Consider the following 20,083-nt stretch of genomic DNA (forward strand, 5'->3'; position numbering starts at 1 on the left):
GTTTGCGTCGCGTTTTAGAATAAAAATATATTAGTTTAAGCTAGAGTCCTTATCATTAACGTTAATTAAAAGATATTAGTTTAAGTGTCGCCTCGGACCCTTTTGCATATTAAAATTTTTAAGTGGCTATTTGTGAAGTGAAAAGGTGTATAACAACTCTTCACGAATAGATGTAACCTCCACGAATATAAAAACCATATGCTGATATTTATTTATAAGACGTTAGGGATAATTTGATAATGTTTATTTTATTTTCTATCATAAAATTGATTTTTTTTTCTCACGGCGATTATCTGAACGATGCCGTGATTTCATTACATTACAAATGTATATTACGCTACTTTCATTCATCTGCTAATAATCATTTTTCGAAAAATCATATCCAAATCAATATATGTTTCTACGATTTTCAATAATTGATGTTTTATTACCCTTCAATTTTTAAGTTTTGGATTCGAATTCAATCTTCATAAAAAAGTATTTTCATTGTTCATTTTTTTTTAATTTTCATTGGGAATTCAAGTTATATTAACTTAGGTATATATATCCGTGAAAATTAAATTCAATTAAAAGATAATTATATTAATTCTATATCCAAATCGAATGGGTAAGCTAGTTCTTTTATATTGTTTCCTTCTATATTGTATCTAAAAAATGTGAATTAATTTTGCAGCAAATTTTTTTCGTCGCTACTAATATAATTCTGACTAATCAAAGCTTATCCATATAATTACTAATAATCTGCTGATAATGTCATGGGGATTAATGAACAATTCTTGTCTGTCTACGTGGAATTAATAAACAATAATAAGCAAAATGAACGCATGATCATGCATGGCATGCAACCGTGATTATTAAACACAAATTGAATTTAATTATAAGATATGGTTGGAACATTATATCGCATTGTCACATGCAATTTTTTTTTTGTTCTGCAACAGAGTTGACATCGTTATTCACGTTTCCAGTGAGCAACGACATCTAGGCGGTCCATATTTATTGGCCCCCCAAATTAAATAAAACAAATCAACAATATATATACCATTAAATGTCCAAATTATGGTTCTTTTAATAGCGTTTATTTTTGTGTTGGTTTCATTTAATAAAAGTAAAGATATGAACTAATATAATCTATGAGTACTAATACTATATTGATTTGTATATTTGAAAATGTTTTGATATTATATTGGTTATTTATGATTCAATATATATTGGTTGAAAATAAAGAATGACCGTAGATGGTAGCTATGCCATTTTCTTTTCTTTACTTTTTCTCATTGGAAATATCCAAAAAATTAAAATTCAATTGATAGTGAGTGCACAATTTATGCGACCAAAAGGATTAATATAACAGGATAAAAGAAGAAAACAGACGGCAAAAACATACTACAAAACGGTAATTATGAAGAGAATCTTACTAATTACAAAAAAAAAAAGTAAAAAAAAGATTGAAGAAACTTTAATCTCTCTATCTATAAATATATATATGTTACCTAACCAAAAAAATTCAAAAAAAGAAATAAAAACCCCATTGAAAATGGGAAAAAAAATAGGGTATTATAAAAGTTAAAAAGAAATGAAGTCAAATAGAGGAAGGGGAATTCTACATATCAACCTCATGCAATAAAGCCACATGCAGGTAGCGTAAGGAAAGGAATACAATATTTATTATTATTATTATTAAAATTTATTTATTTTTTGAAATAACACAAATGAACTTAAGTGTTATAATAAATTCTTAATGTGCCAGTCCACATACAGCCATTTCCATCATTTTATTATTCCCAACTTTCATCCACCTCTCCATTCATCCACACCCAATCTCTCACACATATACACCACATACATACATACATACATACATACATACATATACAATACGTATGACATATATATATACATACACGCATATATATATATAAGCTGTCACACCCTCGTTTCATTCTTCCTTCCTTGGAAGAATTCAGAGAGAGAGAGAGAGAGAGAGAGAGAGATGAAGAAGGTGACAATGGGAGGATGGCTAATGGTGGGGATATGGAGTTTGGTAGCGTATTTGATGTGGAGAGCGATGAATTGGGTGTGGTTCAGGCCGAAGAAGCTGGAGAAATACTTGAGGGAACAAGGGTTCTGCGGAAACCCTTACAGAATTCTGATGGGAGATATGAAGGATAGCAACTCCATGGAAAGACTTGCTCACTCCTCTCCTCTCCCTCTCGGCTCCGATATTCTTCCAAGGATGATGCCTTTCGCCCACCACACCGTCAAAAAATACGGTACCCTTATCACAAAAACACAATCTTTTCAACAAATATACGTATGTATAGGTGTATGTATAGTCGTTGATTGAATTGAATGATGTGGGTTGTATATGGTAAGGGAAGAAGTGCTTCACGTGGCATGGACCGTATCCGAACGTGATAGTGATGGAGCCGGAGACACTGCGAGAGATTCTGTCCCGACACGAAGTGTTTCCCAAGCCGAAGATCGGATCCCACAACCACGTCTTCATAAGCGGTCTGCTCGATCACCAGGGCCTTAAATGGTCCAAGCACCGCACCATTCTCAACCCTTCCTTTCGTATCGACAACTTGAAGGTATTTTCCTACTATACATACATACATACATATATATATATATATATATACATTTTGTATATTAAGAAGATTACGCACATTTCTGACTCTATATATTATTAATAGTAAAGCCGCAATTCAATGATCCTTTTATGTACTTTTTGGACTTACAAACAATTATAGTGTAACGCTTTCACTGCCTCTTTGTTGGGGTTTGTTAGACGACCGTCAAAAAAGTCCTACAAAATTTAATACGAATAATAAATGCATTAATTTATTAAATGGGGTTTTTATGAATAAAAATATTGAATTCAATATACATATATATATGTGTGTTGTGTGTATGATTTTTATAATATTAAAAGGAAAATGGTTTTTCCATATTCGTATGGTACATTTATGTCCAAAACTTGATTTACTGAAAAATATCCCTATTTATCTATTTCATAAACTTGAGTTGAAATATATCGAATCGAATATTATGATCTAAAAACAAAAAAAAAAGTTTTTAAAACAAAATTAATTAGATACAAAATAAATATAAAATCAATCGAACTATAAAATAATAGAACCAAATACCCCAAAGTCAACTCCTAAACCCTGTTTTAGGCAACTCAAACATCAGATGGCCGAGGAAACACCGAGGAGACATAGTACTAATTAATACTCTCTAATCTTTGACGAAAGATGGATCATATAATCTGAATAATCTGCATGAAAAAAAAAACAAAAACAAAAAAATTGGACAGAACATACTACCAGCTTTCAACACGAGTTGCAAGGAGATGTTAGAAGAATGGGAGACATTATTACCAGAGACAAGAGATTCAGTGGAGCTTGATTCATGGCCGTACTGTCTGGGCTTGTCCAAACGCATGCTTTCTCGAGCTGCTTTCGGCGATCGCTACAAAGATGGAATCAAGATCTTCGAAACCCAGCAAGAACAGATCGATCTTGGCCTTCAAGCCATTCGATCCGTCTACATTCCTGGATCCAGGTAAATGATCGAAATGTTTACCAGATGCAGTTCTTGTCACTCTTTAAAGACTTTTAGATGATTTTTTTACTTCCGGGTTTCCGAGTTTTCGATCATAAAACTCTCACAGATCTTAGACGTGATCCGGGAAAGTGTTTGGATGCCAAGAAAAGCTGAGAAAATGCAGAACAGAGGGAAACCAGAACGAGAAAATCTTCTGTTATTTTCTCTACTCTGTTTCTCAGCACATGCTCTGTCTCTAATGACAGAGAAGCAGAAAGAGTGGTAATTTGGAACATTCATTTCATTTTACTGCAGGTTTTTGCCGACAAAGTTCAACAAGAGACTGAGAGGGACCGAAAGGGAAATGAGGGCAATGTTCAAAGCTATGATCGAGGCGAAAGAGATGGAGATAAACAGAGGAGGAACCGTTAAGAACGGCGACCTTTTGTGCTCGATGTTGACTTCGAATTCCAAGTTGATCAAAGAGCAAGGACCCGAATCTGGACTGACCATCGATGATCTAATCGATGACTGTAAAGCCTTCTATCTCGCTGGCCAGAACGTGACAGCTTCCTTGCTTGTCTGGTCACTGGTTTCCCTAAGCCAATATCCAGACTGGCAGGAAAAAGCGAGAGCAGAGGTCTTTCAAGTGTTCGGTAAGAACGAGCCGGATTTCGAAGGGCTAAGCCACCTGAAAACCGTAAGTTCGTAACGAAATCCCGAACTCACGAGAGAGAGAGTGTTTTCTGCTTCTTCTTTTTTTGTTAGAACGCTAACTGATTTGGCTTCATCAGATATCGATGATCCTCCACGAAGTTCTGAGACTGTACTCACCAGCTTACTTCACATGTCGGATAACCGAACAAGAACTGAAGCTGGAGAGGTTCAGCCTGCCTGCAGGAGTCGTGGTCACGATACCGATGCTTCTGGTTCATCACGATCCCGATCTCTGGGGTAACGACGTGAAAGAATTCAAGCCCGAGAGGTTTGCCAACGGAGTGGCAAGTGCAACAAAGGGAAGACTTTCCTTCTTACCGTTCAGTTCGGGACCTCGAACATGTATCGGACAGAACTTCTCGATGCTGGAAGCGAAGCTATTCGTGGCCGAGGTTCTTCAAAGGTTCAGGCTTGAGCTCTCTCCTTCATATACTCACGCTCCTCTCCCAGCTGCGACAACGTTTCCGCAACATGGAGCTCATATCATCATCCGCAAGATCTAAGAAGAAGAACGATATATATAAGCACCTGACTTGTGTGTATGTGTACATATATATATATATAGCTCCTAAGCTCTTACCAAGGTGAAACATGGAGATCCATACCTACAAATAAGAAGTTTTTCACCTTGTTTCGCATTCTTGTCACGCCATAGATACTGACTCTTTGTCGCTTACCGGTCCCCGAAACAGGGTTTGGAGTACGAATCCGAGCAACAAATCCATGTTTTTCGGGATTTAATCAGGGAACCAAAACAAAACTGTGACAGATACAGTTGCCTCTGAGGCATCATTTTACAAGAACAAAGGAATCTTTCTGTTGTTGTACAAGTAAAAAGTGTTAACAAATTGCTGCAAAGACAATAGGCACAATGCCCTTTCTGTGCTATACTGTTTTAGGGTTTATACCCTTCAAGCCTCTTTCTTGTTCTTTCCTTCTTTTAATCGATCCTTTCGAGATTATACATCACCATATCCTCCAGAGCCGACCTGAAGGCACTCCGAGGGAGGCACTGCAGATTCTTTACTGCGAGATCCGCTTTTTCCTCGGCTAATTCCCGTGCCCGTTTGATCCCACCGCAATTTCTCACCAGTTCAATCGCTTCTTCGAGAGATCCGGGCTCGCAAAACTCGGACTCGATGATCTCTCTCAACCTCGGCTCGTTCTCGAGAGCGAATATCACGGGTGCAGTTAAGTTTCCCTTGGCCAAGTCATTAGCTGCGGGCTTCCCAAGCTGCTCTGAGGATTGGGTGAAGTCCAAAATGTCGTCGACTATTTGGAAAGAGAGGCCGAGATTCTTCCCGAACTGATACATCTTTCAAGTGTTCGGTAAGAACGAGCCGGATTTCGAAGGGCTAAGCCACCTGAAAACCGTAAGTTCGTAACGAAATCCCGAACTCACGAGAGAGAGAGTGTTTTCTGCTTCTTCTTTTTTTGTTAGAACGCTAACTGATTTGGCTTCATCAGATATCGATGATCCTCCACGAAGTTCTGAGACTGTACTCACCAGCTTACTTCACATGTCGGATAACCGAACAAGAACTGAAGCTGGAGAGGTTCAGCCTGCCTGCAGGAGTCGTGGTCACGATACCGATGCTTCTGGTTCATCACGATCCCGATCTCTGGGGTAACGACGTGAAAGAATTCAAGCCCGAGAGGTTTGCCAACGGAGTGGCAAGTGCAACAAAGGGAAGACTTTCCTTCTTACCGTTCAGTTCGGGACCTCGAACATGTATCGGACAGAACTTCTCGATGCTGGAAGCGAAGCTATTCGTGGCCGAGGTTCTTCAAAGGTTCAGGCTTGAGCTCTCTCCTTCATATACTCACGCTCCTCTCCCAGCTGCGACAACGTTTCCGCAACATGGAGCTCATATCATCATCCGCAAGATCTAAGAAGAAGAACGATATATATAAGCACCTGACTTGTGTGTATGTGTACATATATATATATATAGCTCCTAAGCTCTTACCAAGGTGAAACATGGAGATCCATACCTACAAATAAGAAGTTTTTCACCTTGTTTCGCATTCTTGTCACGCCATAGATACTGACTCTTTGTCGCTTACCGGTCCCCGAAACAGGGTTTGGAGTACGAATCCGAGCAACAAATCCATGTTTTTCGGGATTTAATCAGGGAACCAAAACAAAACTGTGACAGATACAGTTGCCTCTGAGGCATCATTTTACAAGAACAAAGGAATCTTTCTGTTGTTGTACAAGTAAAAAGTGTTAACAAATTGCTGCAAAGACAATAGGCACAATGCCCTTTCTGTGCTATACTGTTTTAGGGTTTATACCCTTCAAGCCTCTTTCTTGTTCTTTCCTTCTTTTAATCGATCCTTTCGAGATTATACATCACCATATCCTCCAGAGCCGACCTGAAGGCACTCCGAGGGAGGCACTGCAGATTCTTTACTGCGAGATCCGCTTTTTCCTCGGCTAATTCCCGTGCCCGTTTGATCCCACCGCAATTTCTCACCAGTTCAATCGCTTCTTCGAGAGATCCGGGCTCGCAAAACTCGGACTCGATGATCTCTCTCAACCTCGGCTCGTTCTCGAGAGCGAATATCACGGGTGCAGTTAAGTTTCCCTTGGCCAAGTCATTAGCTGCGGGCTTCCCAAGCTGCTCTGAGGATTGGGTGAAGTCCAAAATGTCGTCGACTATTTGGAAAGAGAGGCCGAGATTCTTCCCGAACTGATACATCTGCTCGGTGACATCACTGTCAACTCCGCTGAAAACGGCGGCTCCTTTCGTGCTGGCAGCGACTAACGAGGCTGTCTTGTAATAACTCTTGAGCAAGTAGTCATCCAGCTCGACGTCACAATCAAACAAACTCGAAGCCTGCTTTATCTCGCCGCTTGCGAAATCTTTAATCACCTGATAGATTATACAAGTTCAAAAAACTACAGTTTCGGTACTGAGTCCTTTATCCGAGAGTGTCGGTCCATAAAAGAAAAGAGCAAACGAAAAGTACCTGACTGATGAGTTTAATAACATCGAGGTTCTCGAGATTTGCAAGGTACCATGATGCTTGAGCAAACATGAAATCTCCAGCCAAAACAGCTACCCTCGTCCCGTAAAGCTGGTGAACAGTTTCTTTACCTTGTAATATACATAAAAACGTATCAAGATTACCGAGCCTATCGATCAACTATCTTTACATTTCCGATAAAGAAATTGAGAAATGATGATGGCAAGAAACTCACCTCTTCGCAAATCACTTTCGTCTAAGACATCATCATGTATCAAACTTGCAGTGTGAATCATCTCGATGATCTCAGCCAAACGCCGATGCTCAGTTGTAAGTTCCCTTTACCGAGAAAACCGAAAGTTAATGTCTTGTTCTAAAAACACACACACTTGGATCAGAGAAAAGAAAAAATGGCAACTTTGAGATATTACTTCAGGCCTACAGATTCAGCTGTGGCCCGGGATACGAGGAATACCAGACCCGGTCTCATCCTCTTACCACCGGCCCCGAAAATCTGATCAGCAGCAGATATCAAGACAGGATTTTCTGCACCGACAATCTGTAAAGAACGTTTACTTTAGATGCATACTCTCCGACCATTTCTTCCTCTTATCAAGTCTTCCGACCCGACAGCCATGAAATCTGAAACCTCTGTTTGAGAATATATGCAAGAACGTCAAAGATACTAACCGAGAGAAGATTGTTGTTCAATGTCTGAAGATCATCAGCTACTACCTCAAACAGATCTGACAAAGAAATCGGCAGTCTTGGCTCTTTCCTCAAATCCAACGTCACCGTCTTACCTTCTCCAATACCTACAGTCATTAGTTTCACAATCACACGTTTCAGAACTCGGAGTTCCAAGAACTTGTTTGAAGTTACTAACCACAGATTATCAACATACAGAGAGATTCTAATCTAACCAAAGCCAGAGATTGATAACTCTACAAAGACAACATAAACTGTCCAAACTTGAACTACATTCGAAGTTCCAACTCCTCCGAATTGGTCAACTCATGTCCTGAATTCAGCCACAAGCAATATCCATCCAATACTCAAAACAAGTCTACCACTTTACATCTCAAGCTATTATGGCATGACTATCAAATCTCTAATCAGAGAATCCAATCCAATCCAGGCTGGAACGAGAGAAGGGGAATAACTACTCGCGGAATCTGAGAATCATACCGTTGGCGAGAGCAGTCTCTGGAGATTTTGTCGGAATCACTCTGCAAGTCTTCATGTCCCGCTTAAAAAGAACCAAATTTGCACCACCATAGCTTCTGCTACTACGACACCTATACACCGTCTTCGAGAAATTCCCGGACAAGAACCGATGACCGGTCCGAGAAGTATAAGAACACCCACATGATATCAGATCAAGCACACTCGTACCCAATTCTATATTCCGGCATGTAAGCACCATTCTCAGACAAAACCCGAAACCCAGTACGCTGAGAGCTTGGGAACCCAAAAAAACGAAAGGATTGTGAAGCTCTCTCACTAGAATCCAAAAAACACACTGGGTTTTACATGAGGAAGCAATAAAGCAAGCTTTTTTTTCTTGGATAGAAAAATTCGAATATTGGGTGTATAGAAAAATTCGAAATTTCCCTAAAAACGCAAAAGATTATCAAGTGGGTAGTTTTTTTTCTGGGTTTTTCGGGCTAATTTTCTTTCGATGGACGAAACAAAACCACATAGAACACGAGAAACGAGAGCTTATCCAATCACGCGGTTAAGATCTTGCCACGTGTTGAATACCCATTGACCTTATGGTTTTTCTGATTTTCTCTTGCAACCGTCGTAATTATTGCCCTTACAATGATTGCTAATGACAATTGAGTTGTTCGTAATCTCGCGATCAAACCGAACGTTTCATCGGTTTATGTTATCATAATTAAACGAAAAAAAAGACGAATATACCCTTTCTTAATTAAACAGGACCATCAATCATACATATGATACTTTCCAATTAATACATTGGAATCGCAAACTATAATCACCAATGAATGCATCAAATGGGTGACACACGGGCATGATGAGCTCATTCATATGATTTAATGATCAGATTCTTAGGCCATCTGCATCCAAATTCACACACACACATATATATATATATATATATATATTGTAAAGCCCCTCTCTGTATCTTAGATTCTCATGAGTTGAATCTGAGATTTCTCCTCGAGTTTCTTGGAGAAAAAGCCATTGAAGTAGTCTTCAGTGGATATACTTCTGAACAACGCCTTGTGTTGTCTCCGGACAAGGCTCTTGGCCGGACCGATCTCTTTATCGAACCCCGGACTATGGAACACTCCGACTGATAGCCTCTCTTTCTCTGCTTTCACCATCGCTCTATGCTCCACCGACTGATATTCACCATTGTTTACGATCTATACATCAGCATCGCCTTAATACCAAGTTTAGTTGGCATTAACATCAATATCGCCATAATCCCAAGTTTATTTAGGATCGGCAAAAAAACTATCTTCTATTCTAGGTTTACACTCTGCATATATCTCAGAAAGAGCCGAGCTTTTTACCTCTATGATGTCGCCCACATTGACAACGAAAGCATCTGGCAAAGGCTTGACAGGAACCCACCCTCCGTCTTTCTTGATCTGCAGACCTTCCACTTCGTTCACGTGTAAGAGGATGGTGAGGCCAACCGCGTCTGAATGAGGGGTTAGGCCGACGACCTTGTCGGGCTCTGGACAGGGCGGGTAGTAGTTCAGTCTCATCGTTTGCCATAGCCCGTCGTCGAACAAACCTTCCATTTCTTCGGGTTTGACCTCAAGGGCTCTCGCCATTTTCGATATCAGAATCCTGGCTTTGCTCATCACTTGAGTTGAAAAGGCATCTAATGCATCCCTGATGAAAAAGTAGGAGGAAAGAGTTCAAGAGACCATGTCAATGGAGTGAGACTGGCTTTACACAAGGTAATTGAGGTTAAAACCTGAAGGGAAGAGGTAGCTTGGGGAACAAGTGAGGTCTGCGTAATGGAACAGGCTGGGAAGTGAGGAAGAACATGTCGGCCCAATCAAGATTCTGATCCTCTGACAGAACGAAAGCTTGTCCGAATCCTTCGAGATCGCCACTTCGCTGCCATAACTTCTTCTTCTCTTCCATGGGAAGGTTGAAAAGATCTCGAACACCTTCCTTTGCTTTTTCCAAGAGACAAGTGTCCACTCCATGGTTCACGAGCTTCAGTGGAAGAACACAACGGATAAGAACAAATTGTCATACGAACAGAGAGAGGGAGAGAGATGATGCCTGGAAAAAGCCCCATTGTCTGCAAGCGGAATCGAGCTTCTCCAGCTCTGCATCCATGGTGGTGGCAGAACACAGGCGGTCCAAATCGATGACTGGTAAGCCGTTACCAAACTCGTCACCGGCCAAGACTCCATCCTTATCAGACCGAACATACCTCGGAGGAACAGTGGTGATGTTGTTATCCTTAACCAGTTCTTGAACAGAAGGAACAGTGAGAGAGCTCCACTGTCTCGCCCCTTTTCCCTCCATGGATAGGATATTATCCGTTCCTCCTCGGACGCAAATCAAGAGGATAACATGTATAAGCCACGAGAGGTGAAAAAGCTGATGCGTCCTTAATATGAGTTGGCGTCACCAGTCGTGAAGGAAGCGTTTTTTTTCTTTCTAATACTACATATTTCATCCATTTTTATAATTTATTTTTCTAAATTATTAATATATTTAAACCTTTTTATATATGGTGGCAAGATAAAGCAAACTTGGAGGAGGGAACCTGCCGGCGACTGGCCACATAATGAATCAATAATGATCCTTCTATTTTGGATTTGGATACTTGCTTCACGAGCAGACAAAGATGCGTTGGTACGGAACTTTTGGCGAGACCATGTTATGTTTCTTCTCTCTCTACTCTATAGGACCACATCACTATATATAACACCTCCGACACATATATATCATATATCGTAAATATGTGTATATATAATATGAGATTAACTCAATATATGAGTGAATGATTCCCATGGCTCTTCAAGACAACAACCCTTAGCTTAGAGTACATTCGTCCTTAAAACGTGTCAAATTTTGATTCCTCGTCTCGCTGCAACTTCCATTCTTATTCATCATCATCTTCTTCTTCAATCATGGAGCTGCTTTTTCTGGGGAATCACGTCTCCAAATGCCGGCCAAGACGCTGCCCAAGATGGAGTGGCAGACGCTCGAAACAGCGCACGGCACCGCTGTGAGTGGATCCCCGAAATGCTGAGTCGCAAGAACAACTCCAAGAACCGAGTTCTGCCAAAAACAAACAGGAGGTTTCAAGCTTTACATTGGTGCTAATAAGGACTTTCTGCAAGAAAAAACTGGGCTTTAAGGGTCATCGGTTGATAGATTATAGGAAAATAGTTCATTCAACACATCCCTCTCCTCCCCGATGGAAGACGTTGTTTCTTTCATTACTTACCTGCATTCCAACCTCGATAGAGATAGTTCTCGATGAAGCCACATCGATTCCTAACATCCTTGAGAACAGATATCCGAAGAAAAATCCAAACATGTGGAGTAGAGTTGAGGCCAAGACCACTTGTTTCCCGGACATGAGTATGGCAGATGCGTTCTGACCAATTGCATATCCACAGAGAATCGCAACCGTTCCCACAGCGATGGGTGGCATCAGAGGAGACACAAATTTTACGAGCCTTTGGAAGTATTGGTTAAGAAATGCACCGCCCAATACAGGGAGAAGAACGACCTGAGGGCATACCAGCAAGCGCCGATACAAACGTGAATCTATTGCCAAGAAGACAGTTTCAAACACCGAAATTCACATAAGCATCGACATGAACTCCAAGAAATCGAAAAAGGTTAACCTGTAGTGTTGACATCAGTAGTCCAAGAGCATCTACTGTGACATATTGTCCGGCAAGTTTGGCTGTCAGAAATGGCGTCATGATCTACATAACAGAACATATCATAGCGGAAAATGTACTCAAATGTCAAAACATATAATATACTCGGGACCAGAATTATAAAGCCCGAGGCACTAACCACAGCTGAAAGGGTGCTAGCTGCCGTCATCATCACTGACAGTGCTACATTTCCGCTGCAAAAATGAAAAGTCAGATCATCCAGCCATGCGGTAAGAATCACAAGGGATCAGAAATTGATTTTCTGTGTTAGATTACACACCGTGCAATGTAGGTGACGATATTGCTTGCAGTGCCTTCAGAGAACAAGCGACTAGCATCAGAACCGAACATTAATGAATACTATGAATTCACCGGGTAGAAATGTAATTACCTCCTGGACAGCAACCGACCAATATTAGACCTGCTGCATAATGTGACGGCAAATTCAAGAGCTTACTCACCAGAAATCCTGACATGGGCATGATCTGAAACAGGATTCGACTGCAGTTATGGACTCATTCATTCTCTATTATACTAGGTTCAAACCCAAACAAGTTACAAATTCGCAAGGGAAGTTGCATCACACCACAGAAAACCATGAAACAAGAAAGGAAACTAATGCAAGGTCCATGGCTAGGATAATCTCAAATGAAGAACCCAATCACACGAAAACTACTCCATAGGTTTATGATACTAATCAGAACGAATACATTATCAGATTCACATATAAAAACCTTATGAATCAACCCAATGTAGAGCACATAGTAGCTGAAACACGAGGAAAGTAACATTCTTAATAGTTTCTTTATCCATCAGGATATGAATCCTTGGAGATCACTACCAACAAAAGAGACATCGAGTACAATAAAAGCTTATATCTACTGCAAAACAAGATCAAGTTAAAGAACTCTGCTTTGCATATATAGAGAAACCTCGAGACTTAACCAACCTAGCATCAAGACCCCATCTTTCACAATCTATGATTTGTGAACAACTTATATTCGAATTCACAGTAACAGAACACAATCTACTCATTATATTCACAGTAAAGGAACAGCCTTTCCATCTAGAATTCGGTCAACGAACAGTAATCATAGACCATGAATAAGAATAGGACAGAAAAAACCGACCGAGTACTGCAAGACGAAGCCGGAGAGCAACTCCTTGGGCATGGACAAGGCACCACGAAGATCGTCAAGCGTCAAAGTCATGCCCATTCCGAGCATCGTGATCGTGAGCCCAATGATGGTCCATCTGGGCGTGACCCAGCTGAAAGCACTTGGCTTCAACAGCCCCAACAAGCATCCGACTGATACCCATATCGGAAACGCCGTCGAAACCACCTCTCCGAGCCACTCAACCCACTCGCCGAAGCTCTTCTTTCTCTCCGTAGGAAACTCTTCCGAAGAAATGCTGCAACGATGAAGAAGAAAATACCGACGGCGGTACGCGATCGGAGCAGAGACTTTGCAGGGCTTGGTTCGGGATTCGAGAGAGAGTTCGCGAGATGAGAGGAGAGACGAAGAAGAATACGAAAAGGGTCTGCGATAGGAGACAAGACAGAGTCTTTGCGAAGTGGGTTTAGGGTTTTGAAGCTGTTTCAATGGCGTCGTACCATTAGAGAGGATGGAAGAAACTGCCGATGCCATTTTCGTCGGCGATTCTCTGATCGGTCGAAGATTAATCGGTCAGTAAACTATCGGACCGAGCCCCGACGAACTAAGTGACAGCTTACACGTGCTCACTCACGTGCACTTAAATTCTACGGAAATTCCAAAAGGTATCCATAATAATTACTATATAACCAATTTGGCCCCTCACATTATTATTCGGTCAAATTGTCCCCCTAATTCTTCAAAAAAAAAAATAATATTAACACAAATCAAGATTTTGTTGATAGAACTAACAAATAAAGATAACTGTATCATCTTAAAATAGTCTGTTTGTCCCAGAAATTTACATTTCAGATTTCAATTTGTTATTTTTGGAATTAAATGTTTTAAAAAACATATATGTTTATCTCACTGTTTGGTTGTTTTTTATTTTTTAATTAATTTTCTAGATTTTGAAATTTAATTAATTTGATTCTATATAAATATGGATACTTAACCTAATTTACACGATTTTTATATATAAAAAAGGTGTTAGTTTTTTTTTATATTGAAGGAAACAAAAAATGCGATATGTGTCGGTGATCTTAAGCATGAGCTAACAACAATAAATGATTACACGCATATATACAATACAACTACCCCCTCTTTTTTTTTCTCGATCGAGAGATTTACAACTTTGCCAGTGTTTGATACTATTAATTACCAAAATACCCTCTCTTCTCAATCAAGTTGGGCCACGAGAAACACGGCTACCTACCACCGCAACTCGAGAGTAGAACTCCGAAGGTCGGTCCACCTTTTTTTCATATTTATTTCCTATTTGATTTATCAGTTCATCTTATGTGCAAATAATTATTGTTTCGAGTCATACACATTCACATATTCGATTCTTAATTTTAATATCTCTTTGATTTATCATTTGATGTAATCATTTCATTTCATGTGAAATTTCCAGCCGTACATATTCACATATTTAATTCTTAATTTTTCTAATCGTTTCACGCGCTTGGAGGTGTGTACCTACCCGTCGCAATGGCAGGATCCGTAATTACGTCACGAGATAAAGGGTAGTTCCGTCAATCAAAACTATGAAATTTCGCGATTTCTTCCCCCTCGTGCTCGGGTCTTCTTCTTCGCCGTCGAGACCCTGTGTATTTATTCTCCTCCGTTTCCTTCGCTTCTGGGTCTCATCACGGTTCTCCATTTCTTCTTCCGTTTCTCTCGCACTCTCTTGCCTCGTCCTCGTCAGTCGTGATCTGGATTTTGCTGATCGTGGTGTGAATTTTGTGAGGTAAGCTTCGAATTTTGTGAATTGCTTCTATTCGAATAATCTTCGTGTTTTCTGCACGATCATGTTACGTCATTCTGTTTCGGAACTGATCTTCGATCGCGGTTTCGTTGATCCGGGAGTTTTATTTTCCGTCGGCGATTGATCTGTTTCAGAATCGAAGTTTTGCGTTTTAATCTGCTATGGTGTTGTCTTCTCTGATCTGGATCTGCGGTATAAGCATTGATTCTGGTTTTGGACACTGCATTTTTTTCTGATGTTTACTTGTTTGATTATATTGCGAGTAAGATCTGACGATGTTGACTACGGATCTCGATCTTGTAGCAACGTCCCCCGAATATTATAATTTTAGTAGTAGTGTCCGGAATTCGTGGAATTGGCATCGATCCATGCTGTGATGATCTCGTTTGGATCAGTGTTCTGAAAACTCTCATATCGACGAGGTCATCATTGCATTGAAACTTGCGAAATTGCACCACCATTAGTTGCATTCTGTTTAGGAATCATCTCTCTTTGCGTGTTGCATGCAAACTTGTATCTAGAGTTTGATTCCGTATTCTATAGAATCTATACTCAATACTGTTTTTGAAAACAGGACTGCCGTTTTCTCATGGCGTCGTACACTCCCAAGAACATTCTAATCACTGGAGCTGCTGGGTTCATCGCCTCCCATGTCGCCAACCGGCTTATCCGGAACTACCCGGATTACAAGATTGTCGTCTTGGACAAGCTCGATTACTGTTCGAATCTGAAGAACCTCAACCCGTCGAAATCGTCTCCTAACTTCAAGTTTGTGAAGGGTGATATCGCCAGTGCTGACTTGGTAAACTACCTACTCATCACGGAGGGCATCGACACTATAATGCACTTCGCTGCTCAGACCCATGTCGACAACTCGTTCGGTAACAGTTTCGAGTTCACCAAGAACAACATTTATGGAACCCATGTCCTGCTTGAAGCTTGCAAAGTGACTGGTCAGATCCGGAGGTTCATCCATGTGAGTACTGATGAAGTCTATGGTGAGACAGATGAAGATGCCGTTGTCGGTAACCACGAGGCTTCCCAGTTACTCCCGACCAATCCTTACTCCGCAACAAAAGCTGGTGCCGAGATGCTTGTTATGGCGTATGGTAGATCATATGGATTGCCCGTCATCACGACTCGTGGTAACAATGTCTATGGGCCAAATCAGTTTCCGGAGAAGTTGATCCCAAAGTTTGTCTTGTTGGCTATGAGGGGGAAACCGCTTCCGATCCATGGAGATGGATCCAACGTCCGGAGCTACCTTTACTGCGAGGATGTTGCTGAGGCGTTCGAATGCATTCTCCACAAGGGAGAAGTCGGTCATGTTTACAATATCGGAACGAAGAAGGAGAGGAGAGTGATTGATGTTGCCAAGGACATTTGCAAACTCTTCAACATGGATCCTGAGGCAAGCATCAAGTTTGTCGAGAACAGGCCTTTCAACGACCAGAGGTACTTCCTCGATGATCAGAAGCTTAAGAACTTGGGATGGTCCGAGAGGACAACCTGGGAAGAAGGGTTGAAGAAGACAATGGAATGGTACACCCAGAACCCGGATTGGTGGGGAGATGTCTCGGGAGCATTGCTTCCCCACCCGAGGATGTTGATGATGCCTGGTGGGAGACACTTCGATGGGTCTGAGGAGAATTCCGCCGGTGCAGCCTCTCTGTCCAACGACGCTGGTCAGACCCGCATGGTTGTTCCAACTCCCAGAAGCAGCGGCTCACTGCAAAAGCCGTCGCTGAAATTCTTGATCTATGGCAGGACTGGATGGATCGGTGGCCTGCTCGGGAAGTTGTGCGAGAAGCAAGGGATAGCATTTGAGTATGGAAAAGGGCGGTTGGAGGATCGAGCATCTCTGTTGCAAGATATTCAGAGCGTTAAGCCCACACATGTGTTCAACGCTGCCGGTGTGACTGGGAGACCCAACGTGGACTGGTGCGAGACCCATAAAACCGAGACCATTCGAGCCAACGTGGCTGGAACTTTGACTCTGGCCGATGTATGCAGAGAGCATGGGCTCCTGATGATGAATTTCGCCACTGGCTGCATATTCGAATACGACGAAAAGCATCCCCTAGGTTCAGGCATCGGCTTCAAGGAGGAGGACACTCCAAACTTCACGGGTTCTTTCTACTCGAAAACCAAAGCCATGGTAATTCCCTTTCACATCGATCTTTCTCTCTCGTTTCCGAGTATTTTACTGACCCGTGAACAATGTTATTGCGCAGGTGGAGGAGCTGTTGAAGGAATTCGAGAATGTATGCACACTGAGGGTGAGGATGCCAATATCATCCGACCTGAAAAACCCGAGAAACTTCATCACGAAGATAACCCGATACAACAAGGTAGTGAACATACCGAACAGCATGACGGTACTGGACGAGCTTCTTCCGATATCGATAGAGATGGCGAAGAGAAACCTGAAGGGGATATGGAACTTCACTAACCCAGGAGCGGTTTCGCACAACGAGATCCTGGAAATGTACAGAGACTACATGGATCCGAGCTTCGAATGGGCCAACTTCACGTTGGAGGAGCAAGCCAAAGTCATCGTGGCTCCTCGAAGCAACAACGAGATGGACGCTTCCAAGCTCAAGGGCGAGTTTCCTGAGCTGTTATCCATCAAGGAGTCTCTGATTAAGTACGTCTTCGAGCCGAACAAGACAACCTAAGAGAGAGTGGAGTTAGAGTAGAGAGTTTGGCCTTTAATATGTGTTTCTTTGTTTTGGTTGTTTCACTGGGTATTTGAGTTCCAGGTTGTCTGGGTTATTGTTTTCTTCATTTGGGATGTATCTAAGTCCAAATCATATGTTCCTCCCATAGCTTGATTTTCGTTTGGACCGTTCGCCATATATATATATATATATATATATATATATATATATATATCTTTGGTTAGAATTTGCACCATTCTCTGTTTATGAAACATGGTTGTTGTGTTAGAAATGCGAGTAACGAGAGGTTGGACTTGGATCTCTCTAAAGCCTATGGAGAAATCCGCGTTTGGAACGGTGATGTGTGGTTGAGTTTGCGTCTGGGTGGAAACGCAAACGCTATGAACGCGGGTACGGACGAAAAGTGTTTTGTGGATGCTGATGTACGGGTGTACGTCATAAATGTATTTATAGTTTGTCATAAATTAAATAGATTTATATTCTTGTGAATTTGATTTAAAGTTTTAACATTTTTGTCGAAATGAAAATGAAAACAGAGACCCAGAACGTGGACGAATTCGATCCTTTAATCGTTGGGGACAATTAATAATTAAAAATCAAAGATCCATCTAGAAGAAGAGTTTACCGATTAATTATTAAAATGGGCTCCTTCACGCTAATTGGGGTTATAACTTGTGGTTGGAGAGGTGATAAGTTTTACGCGATCAGACCAAATAAATATTAAACAATATATATAATAAATCTAATTCGGATTAAATATAAATAATAATATATTTTTAACATGAAACTTGAGTTTAAATCTACGTAATGGGATCAAAATCCTGAATAAGAACTAACGTATATAAATTTTTAAGAATCTAAATATTCGAATTTTAAAAATAATCTAATCAAAATAAAACTGGTCGAAAAATCCAGTCTTATGTCGGCCTCAATATTTTTGAATAAAATAATAATATTATTGACATTATTACTATGTTCACTAGTCAAATAATCATGCTTCGACACCACTCCACATACATACATACATGCATGCATGCATATACATATATATATATATATATATATATTCGTTCTCGACATCTAAGCATGGGTTCAAATACCTTATACAACTATGTAAATGTACATGCACCGAGGCATGTGCCCATTTTTTTAATAGCTAGATTTGTTTCGAAAGAGTGGTCAACTAAAGTCCACACAAAAACATCCCTAAAATAAATGAACGGAAAAAGTGAACTGAAATTATCTTTGATATCCACAAAATCTATACATACATATCTTACATTTATACATCAACTTTGGATATTTTTATGCATATGCAAATATCTAAAGAAAAAAAACCCTTTTAATGATATGAAAACTTTGCGTGGAGACCAAATCTATGGTGTCTAGATTTATATATAAAAAAAAAAAAAACTTTTTTTTTTTGTCTGTGAGATGCTTTGGCTTCATTGGAGCTTCTTCTTGTGAACTTGTCACCTTCTCTTAAGACATTCCTCCAACAACGTGTTCCTTTTTCTCCTTGCATGTCATTTTACATTTCATGAATTATATTTTTTTATATCTACTTTCTTTGGGTATAATCATTTATATTACTGTTTACAAAAAAATATATAACGAATCCATTTATTTTCTCTGAAATATAAAATTTGTACATAACGTCTAGTTCCAAATCTCTTATTTCCAACCCAAATTTCATGTTTCGACTAATCAAAGTTTTTATGCATTATTTTAGTGACTATTCCTTAATATTGTTATAATTTTCAATCCAAAATATGTATAAAACTGTTTAGATACGAGTTTCCTCCACCATTTGATTAAGGAAAGCCTCAGCAATTTTCACATCGAATTTAAATCGCTCTAAAACTCAAAGAAATTGTTTTGGGGTGAATTTTAACTATTTTAGAAATGAGACTCTATTTGTGCAAATTCGACAGAGTTATCGTCATCTGCTTATGTTTTAATAACTAATGAGCAATTGGTCAGGAAGCGCGTGAGGACAACGCGCGGCTCTGGATCTTTTCTTACAGCTCGACACAGCAGTGACGGTCTCCTCCATTTAAGACATCGATCTCCCATTGCCACGTGTCACTCACGCGTTCACAGGCTCGTAAAATATCCCCCGGGAATTTCACTAACCCCACTGGAAAATATGGCATTTAAATATAATTCCTATTCCTAATGACGTTATAATTATAATCATATAATAACCTAATTATTTTTTTTTAAATATTTTTGTGGACCTTATATTCCTTGTATTTATGTAATTTGCTTGCTTATATCATACGGGGATGAGTAACATGATTTCCTAATGTCCAATCTGAAAATGAGGTTTCTAAA

The 20,083-nt window shown here is 40.2% G+C and overlaps 7 protein-coding genes across 8 annotated transcripts; 3 read left to right on the forward strand and 4 right to left on the reverse strand.

Moving 5' to 3' along the window:
• Positions 1-1,811: 1,811 nt before the first annotated feature.
• Positions 1,812-5,157, forward strand: LOC104812297 (cytochrome P450 72C1-like). Its single transcript, XM_010539386.2, has 5 exons — positions 1,812-2,273; positions 2,377-2,594; positions 3,323-3,570; positions 3,868-4,252; positions 4,347-5,157. The coding sequence occupies exons 1-5, from the start codon at positions 1,994-1,996 to the stop codon at positions 4,770-4,772; spliced, it is 1,557 nt and encodes a 518-aa protein (XP_010537688.1). The 5' UTR covers positions 1,812-1,993; the 3' UTR covers positions 4,773-5,157.
• Positions 5,158-5,209: 52 nt separating this feature from the next.
• On the reverse strand, positions 5,210-5,584 carry LOC104813301 (solanesyl diphosphate synthase 2, chloroplastic-like). Its single transcript, XM_010540868.1, has one exon. The coding sequence runs from the start codon at positions 5,582-5,584 to the stop codon at positions 5,210-5,212; it is 375 nt and encodes a 124-aa protein (XP_010539170.1).
• Positions 5,585-5,586: 2 nt separating this feature from the next.
• Positions 5,587-6,297, forward strand: LOC104812298 (cytochrome P450 72C1-like). Its single transcript, XM_010539387.1, has 2 exons — positions 5,587-5,642; positions 5,737-6,297. Exon 2 carries the CDS (start codon positions 5,743-5,745, stop codon positions 6,160-6,162), a length of 420 nt encoding a protein of 139 aa, XP_010537689.1. The 5' UTR covers positions 5,587-5,642; positions 5,737-5,742; the 3' UTR covers positions 6,163-6,297.
• A 73-nt stretch (positions 6,298-6,370) lies between these two features.
• Positions 6,371-8,896, reverse strand: LOC104812299 (solanesyl diphosphate synthase 2, chloroplastic-like). Its single transcript, XM_010539388.2, has 6 exons — positions 8,431-8,896; positions 7,933-8,057; positions 7,674-7,801; positions 7,478-7,581; positions 7,246-7,373; positions 6,371-7,148 (listed from the first exon to the last, which is right to left on the reverse strand). The coding sequence occupies exons 1-6, from the start codon at positions 8,666-8,668 to the stop codon at positions 6,600-6,602; spliced, it is 1,272 nt and encodes a 423-aa protein (XP_010537690.1). The 5' UTR covers positions 8,669-8,896; the 3' UTR covers positions 6,371-6,599.
• Positions 8,897-9,153: 257 nt separating this feature from the next.
• On the reverse strand, positions 9,154-10,893 carry LOC104812300 (protein SRG1-like). 2 transcript variants are annotated; one of them, XM_010539390.1, is made up of 4 exons: positions 10,519-10,893; positions 10,202-10,449; positions 9,789-10,116; positions 9,154-9,614 (listed from the first exon to the last, which is right to left on the reverse strand). In XM_010539390.1, the coding sequence occupies exons 1-4, from the start codon at positions 10,765-10,767 to the stop codon at positions 9,396-9,398; spliced, it is 1,044 nt and encodes a 347-aa protein (XP_010537692.1). In that variant the 5' UTR covers positions 10,768-10,893; the 3' UTR covers positions 9,154-9,395. The 2 variants fall into 2 exon arrangements, with proteins under 2 accessions (XP_010537692.1, XP_010537691.1); XM_010539389.1 differs by having other exon boundaries at positions 9,154-9,638.
• A 302-nt stretch (positions 10,894-11,195) lies between these two features.
• LOC104812302 (probable sodium/metabolite cotransporter BASS1, chloroplastic) lies at positions 11,196-13,849 on the reverse strand. Its single transcript, XM_010539391.2, has 7 exons — positions 13,274-13,849; positions 12,535-12,628; positions 12,424-12,457; positions 12,283-12,337; positions 12,105-12,188; positions 11,699-11,986; positions 11,196-11,529 (listed from the first exon to the last, which is right to left on the reverse strand). The coding sequence occupies exons 1-7, from the start codon at positions 13,790-13,792 to the stop codon at positions 11,377-11,379; spliced, it is 1,227 nt and encodes a 408-aa protein (XP_010537693.1). The 5' UTR covers positions 13,793-13,849; the 3' UTR covers positions 11,196-11,376.
• Positions 13,850-14,887: 1,038 nt separating this feature from the next.
• LOC104812303 (trifunctional UDP-glucose 4,6-dehydratase/UDP-4-keto-6-deoxy-D-glucose 3,5-epimerase/UDP-4-keto-L-rhamnose-reductase RHM1) lies at positions 14,888-17,913 on the forward strand. Its single transcript, XM_010539392.1, has 3 exons — positions 14,888-15,047; positions 15,640-17,223; positions 17,300-17,913. Exons 2-3 carry the CDS (start codon positions 15,655-15,657, stop codon positions 17,741-17,743), a joined length of 2,013 nt encoding a protein of 670 aa, XP_010537694.1. The 5' UTR covers positions 14,888-15,047; positions 15,640-15,654; the 3' UTR covers positions 17,744-17,913.
• Positions 17,914-20,083: the final 2,170 nt, after the last annotated feature.

The sequence above is a fragment of the Tarenaya hassleriana genome, unplaced genomic scaffold, assembly GCF_000463585.1.
Source record: "Tarenaya hassleriana unplaced genomic scaffold, ASM46358v1 Cleome2, whole genome shotgun sequence".
In the NCBI taxonomy this organism is placed as follows: domain Eukaryota; kingdom Viridiplantae; phylum Streptophyta; class Magnoliopsida; order Brassicales; family Cleomaceae; genus Tarenaya; species Tarenaya hassleriana.

Excerpts from the sequence above, each read along its gene's own strand:
- LOC104812303 (XM_010539392.1), top strand. The coding sequence starts at position 15,655 with ATGGCGTCGTACACTCCCAAGAACATTCTAATCACTGGAGCTGCTGGG. Across the intron at positions 17,224-17,299 it reads ACTCGAAAACCAAAGCCATG|GTGGAGGAGCTGTTGAAGGA; the intron begins GTAATTCCCTTT and ends GTTATTGCGCAG.
- LOC104812300 (XM_010539389.1), bottom strand. The coding sequence starts at position 10,767 with ATGGAGGGAAAAGGGGCGAGACAGTGGAGCTCTCTCACTGTTCCTTCT. Across the intron at positions 10,450-10,518 it reads GACAATGGGGCTTTTTCCAG|CTCGTGAACCATGGAGTGGA; the intron begins GCATCATCTCTC and ends CTTCCACTGAAG. Across the intron at positions 10,117-10,201 it reads AAGCTACCTCTTCCCTTCAG|GGATGCATTAGATGCCTTTT; the intron begins GTTTTAACCTCA and ends CTTTTTCATCAG.
- LOC104812297 (XM_010539386.2), top strand. The coding sequence starts at position 1,994 with ATGAAGAAGGTGACAATGGGAGGATGGCTAATGGTGGGGATATGGAGT. Across the intron at positions 2,274-2,376 it reads CCACACCGTCAAAAAATACG|GGAAGAAGTGCTTCACGTGG; the intron begins GTACCCTTATCA and ends GTATATGGTAAG. Across the intron at positions 2,595-3,322 it reads TTCGTATCGACAACTTGAAG|AACATACTACCAGCTTTCAA; the intron begins GTATTTTCCTAC and ends AAAATTGGACAG.
- LOC104813301 (XM_010540868.1), bottom strand. The coding sequence starts at position 5,584 with ATGTATCAGTTCGGGAAGAATCTCGGCCTCTCTTTCCAAATAGTCGAC.
- LOC104812299 (XM_010539388.2), bottom strand. The coding sequence starts at position 8,668 with ATGGTGCTTACATGCCGGAATATAGAATTGGGTACGAGTGTGCTTGAT. Across the intron at positions 8,058-8,430 it reads AGAGACTGCTCTCGCCAACG|GTATTGGAGAAGGTAAGACG; the intron begins GTATGATTCTCA and ends TAATGACTGTAG. Across the intron at positions 7,374-7,477 it reads CGAAAGTGATTTGCGAAGAG|GTAAAGAAACTGTTCACCAG; the intron begins GTGAGTTTCTTG and ends GTATATTACAAG.
- LOC104812298 (XM_010539387.1), top strand. The coding sequence starts at position 5,743 with ATGATCCTCCACGAAGTTCTGAGACTGTACTCACCAGCTTACTTCACA.
- LOC104812302 (XM_010539391.2), bottom strand. The coding sequence starts at position 13,792 with ATGGCATCGGCAGTTTCTTCCATCCTCTCTAATGGTACGACGCCATTG. Across the intron at positions 12,338-12,423 it reads ATCGTCACCTACATTGCACG|CGGAAATGTAGCACTGTCAG; the intron begins GTGTGTAATCTA and ends TCATTTTTGCAG. Across the intron at positions 12,189-12,282 it reads CTAGCACCCTTTCAGCTGTG|ATCATGACGCCATTTCTGAC; the intron begins GTTAGTGCCTCG and ends TCTGTTATGTAG.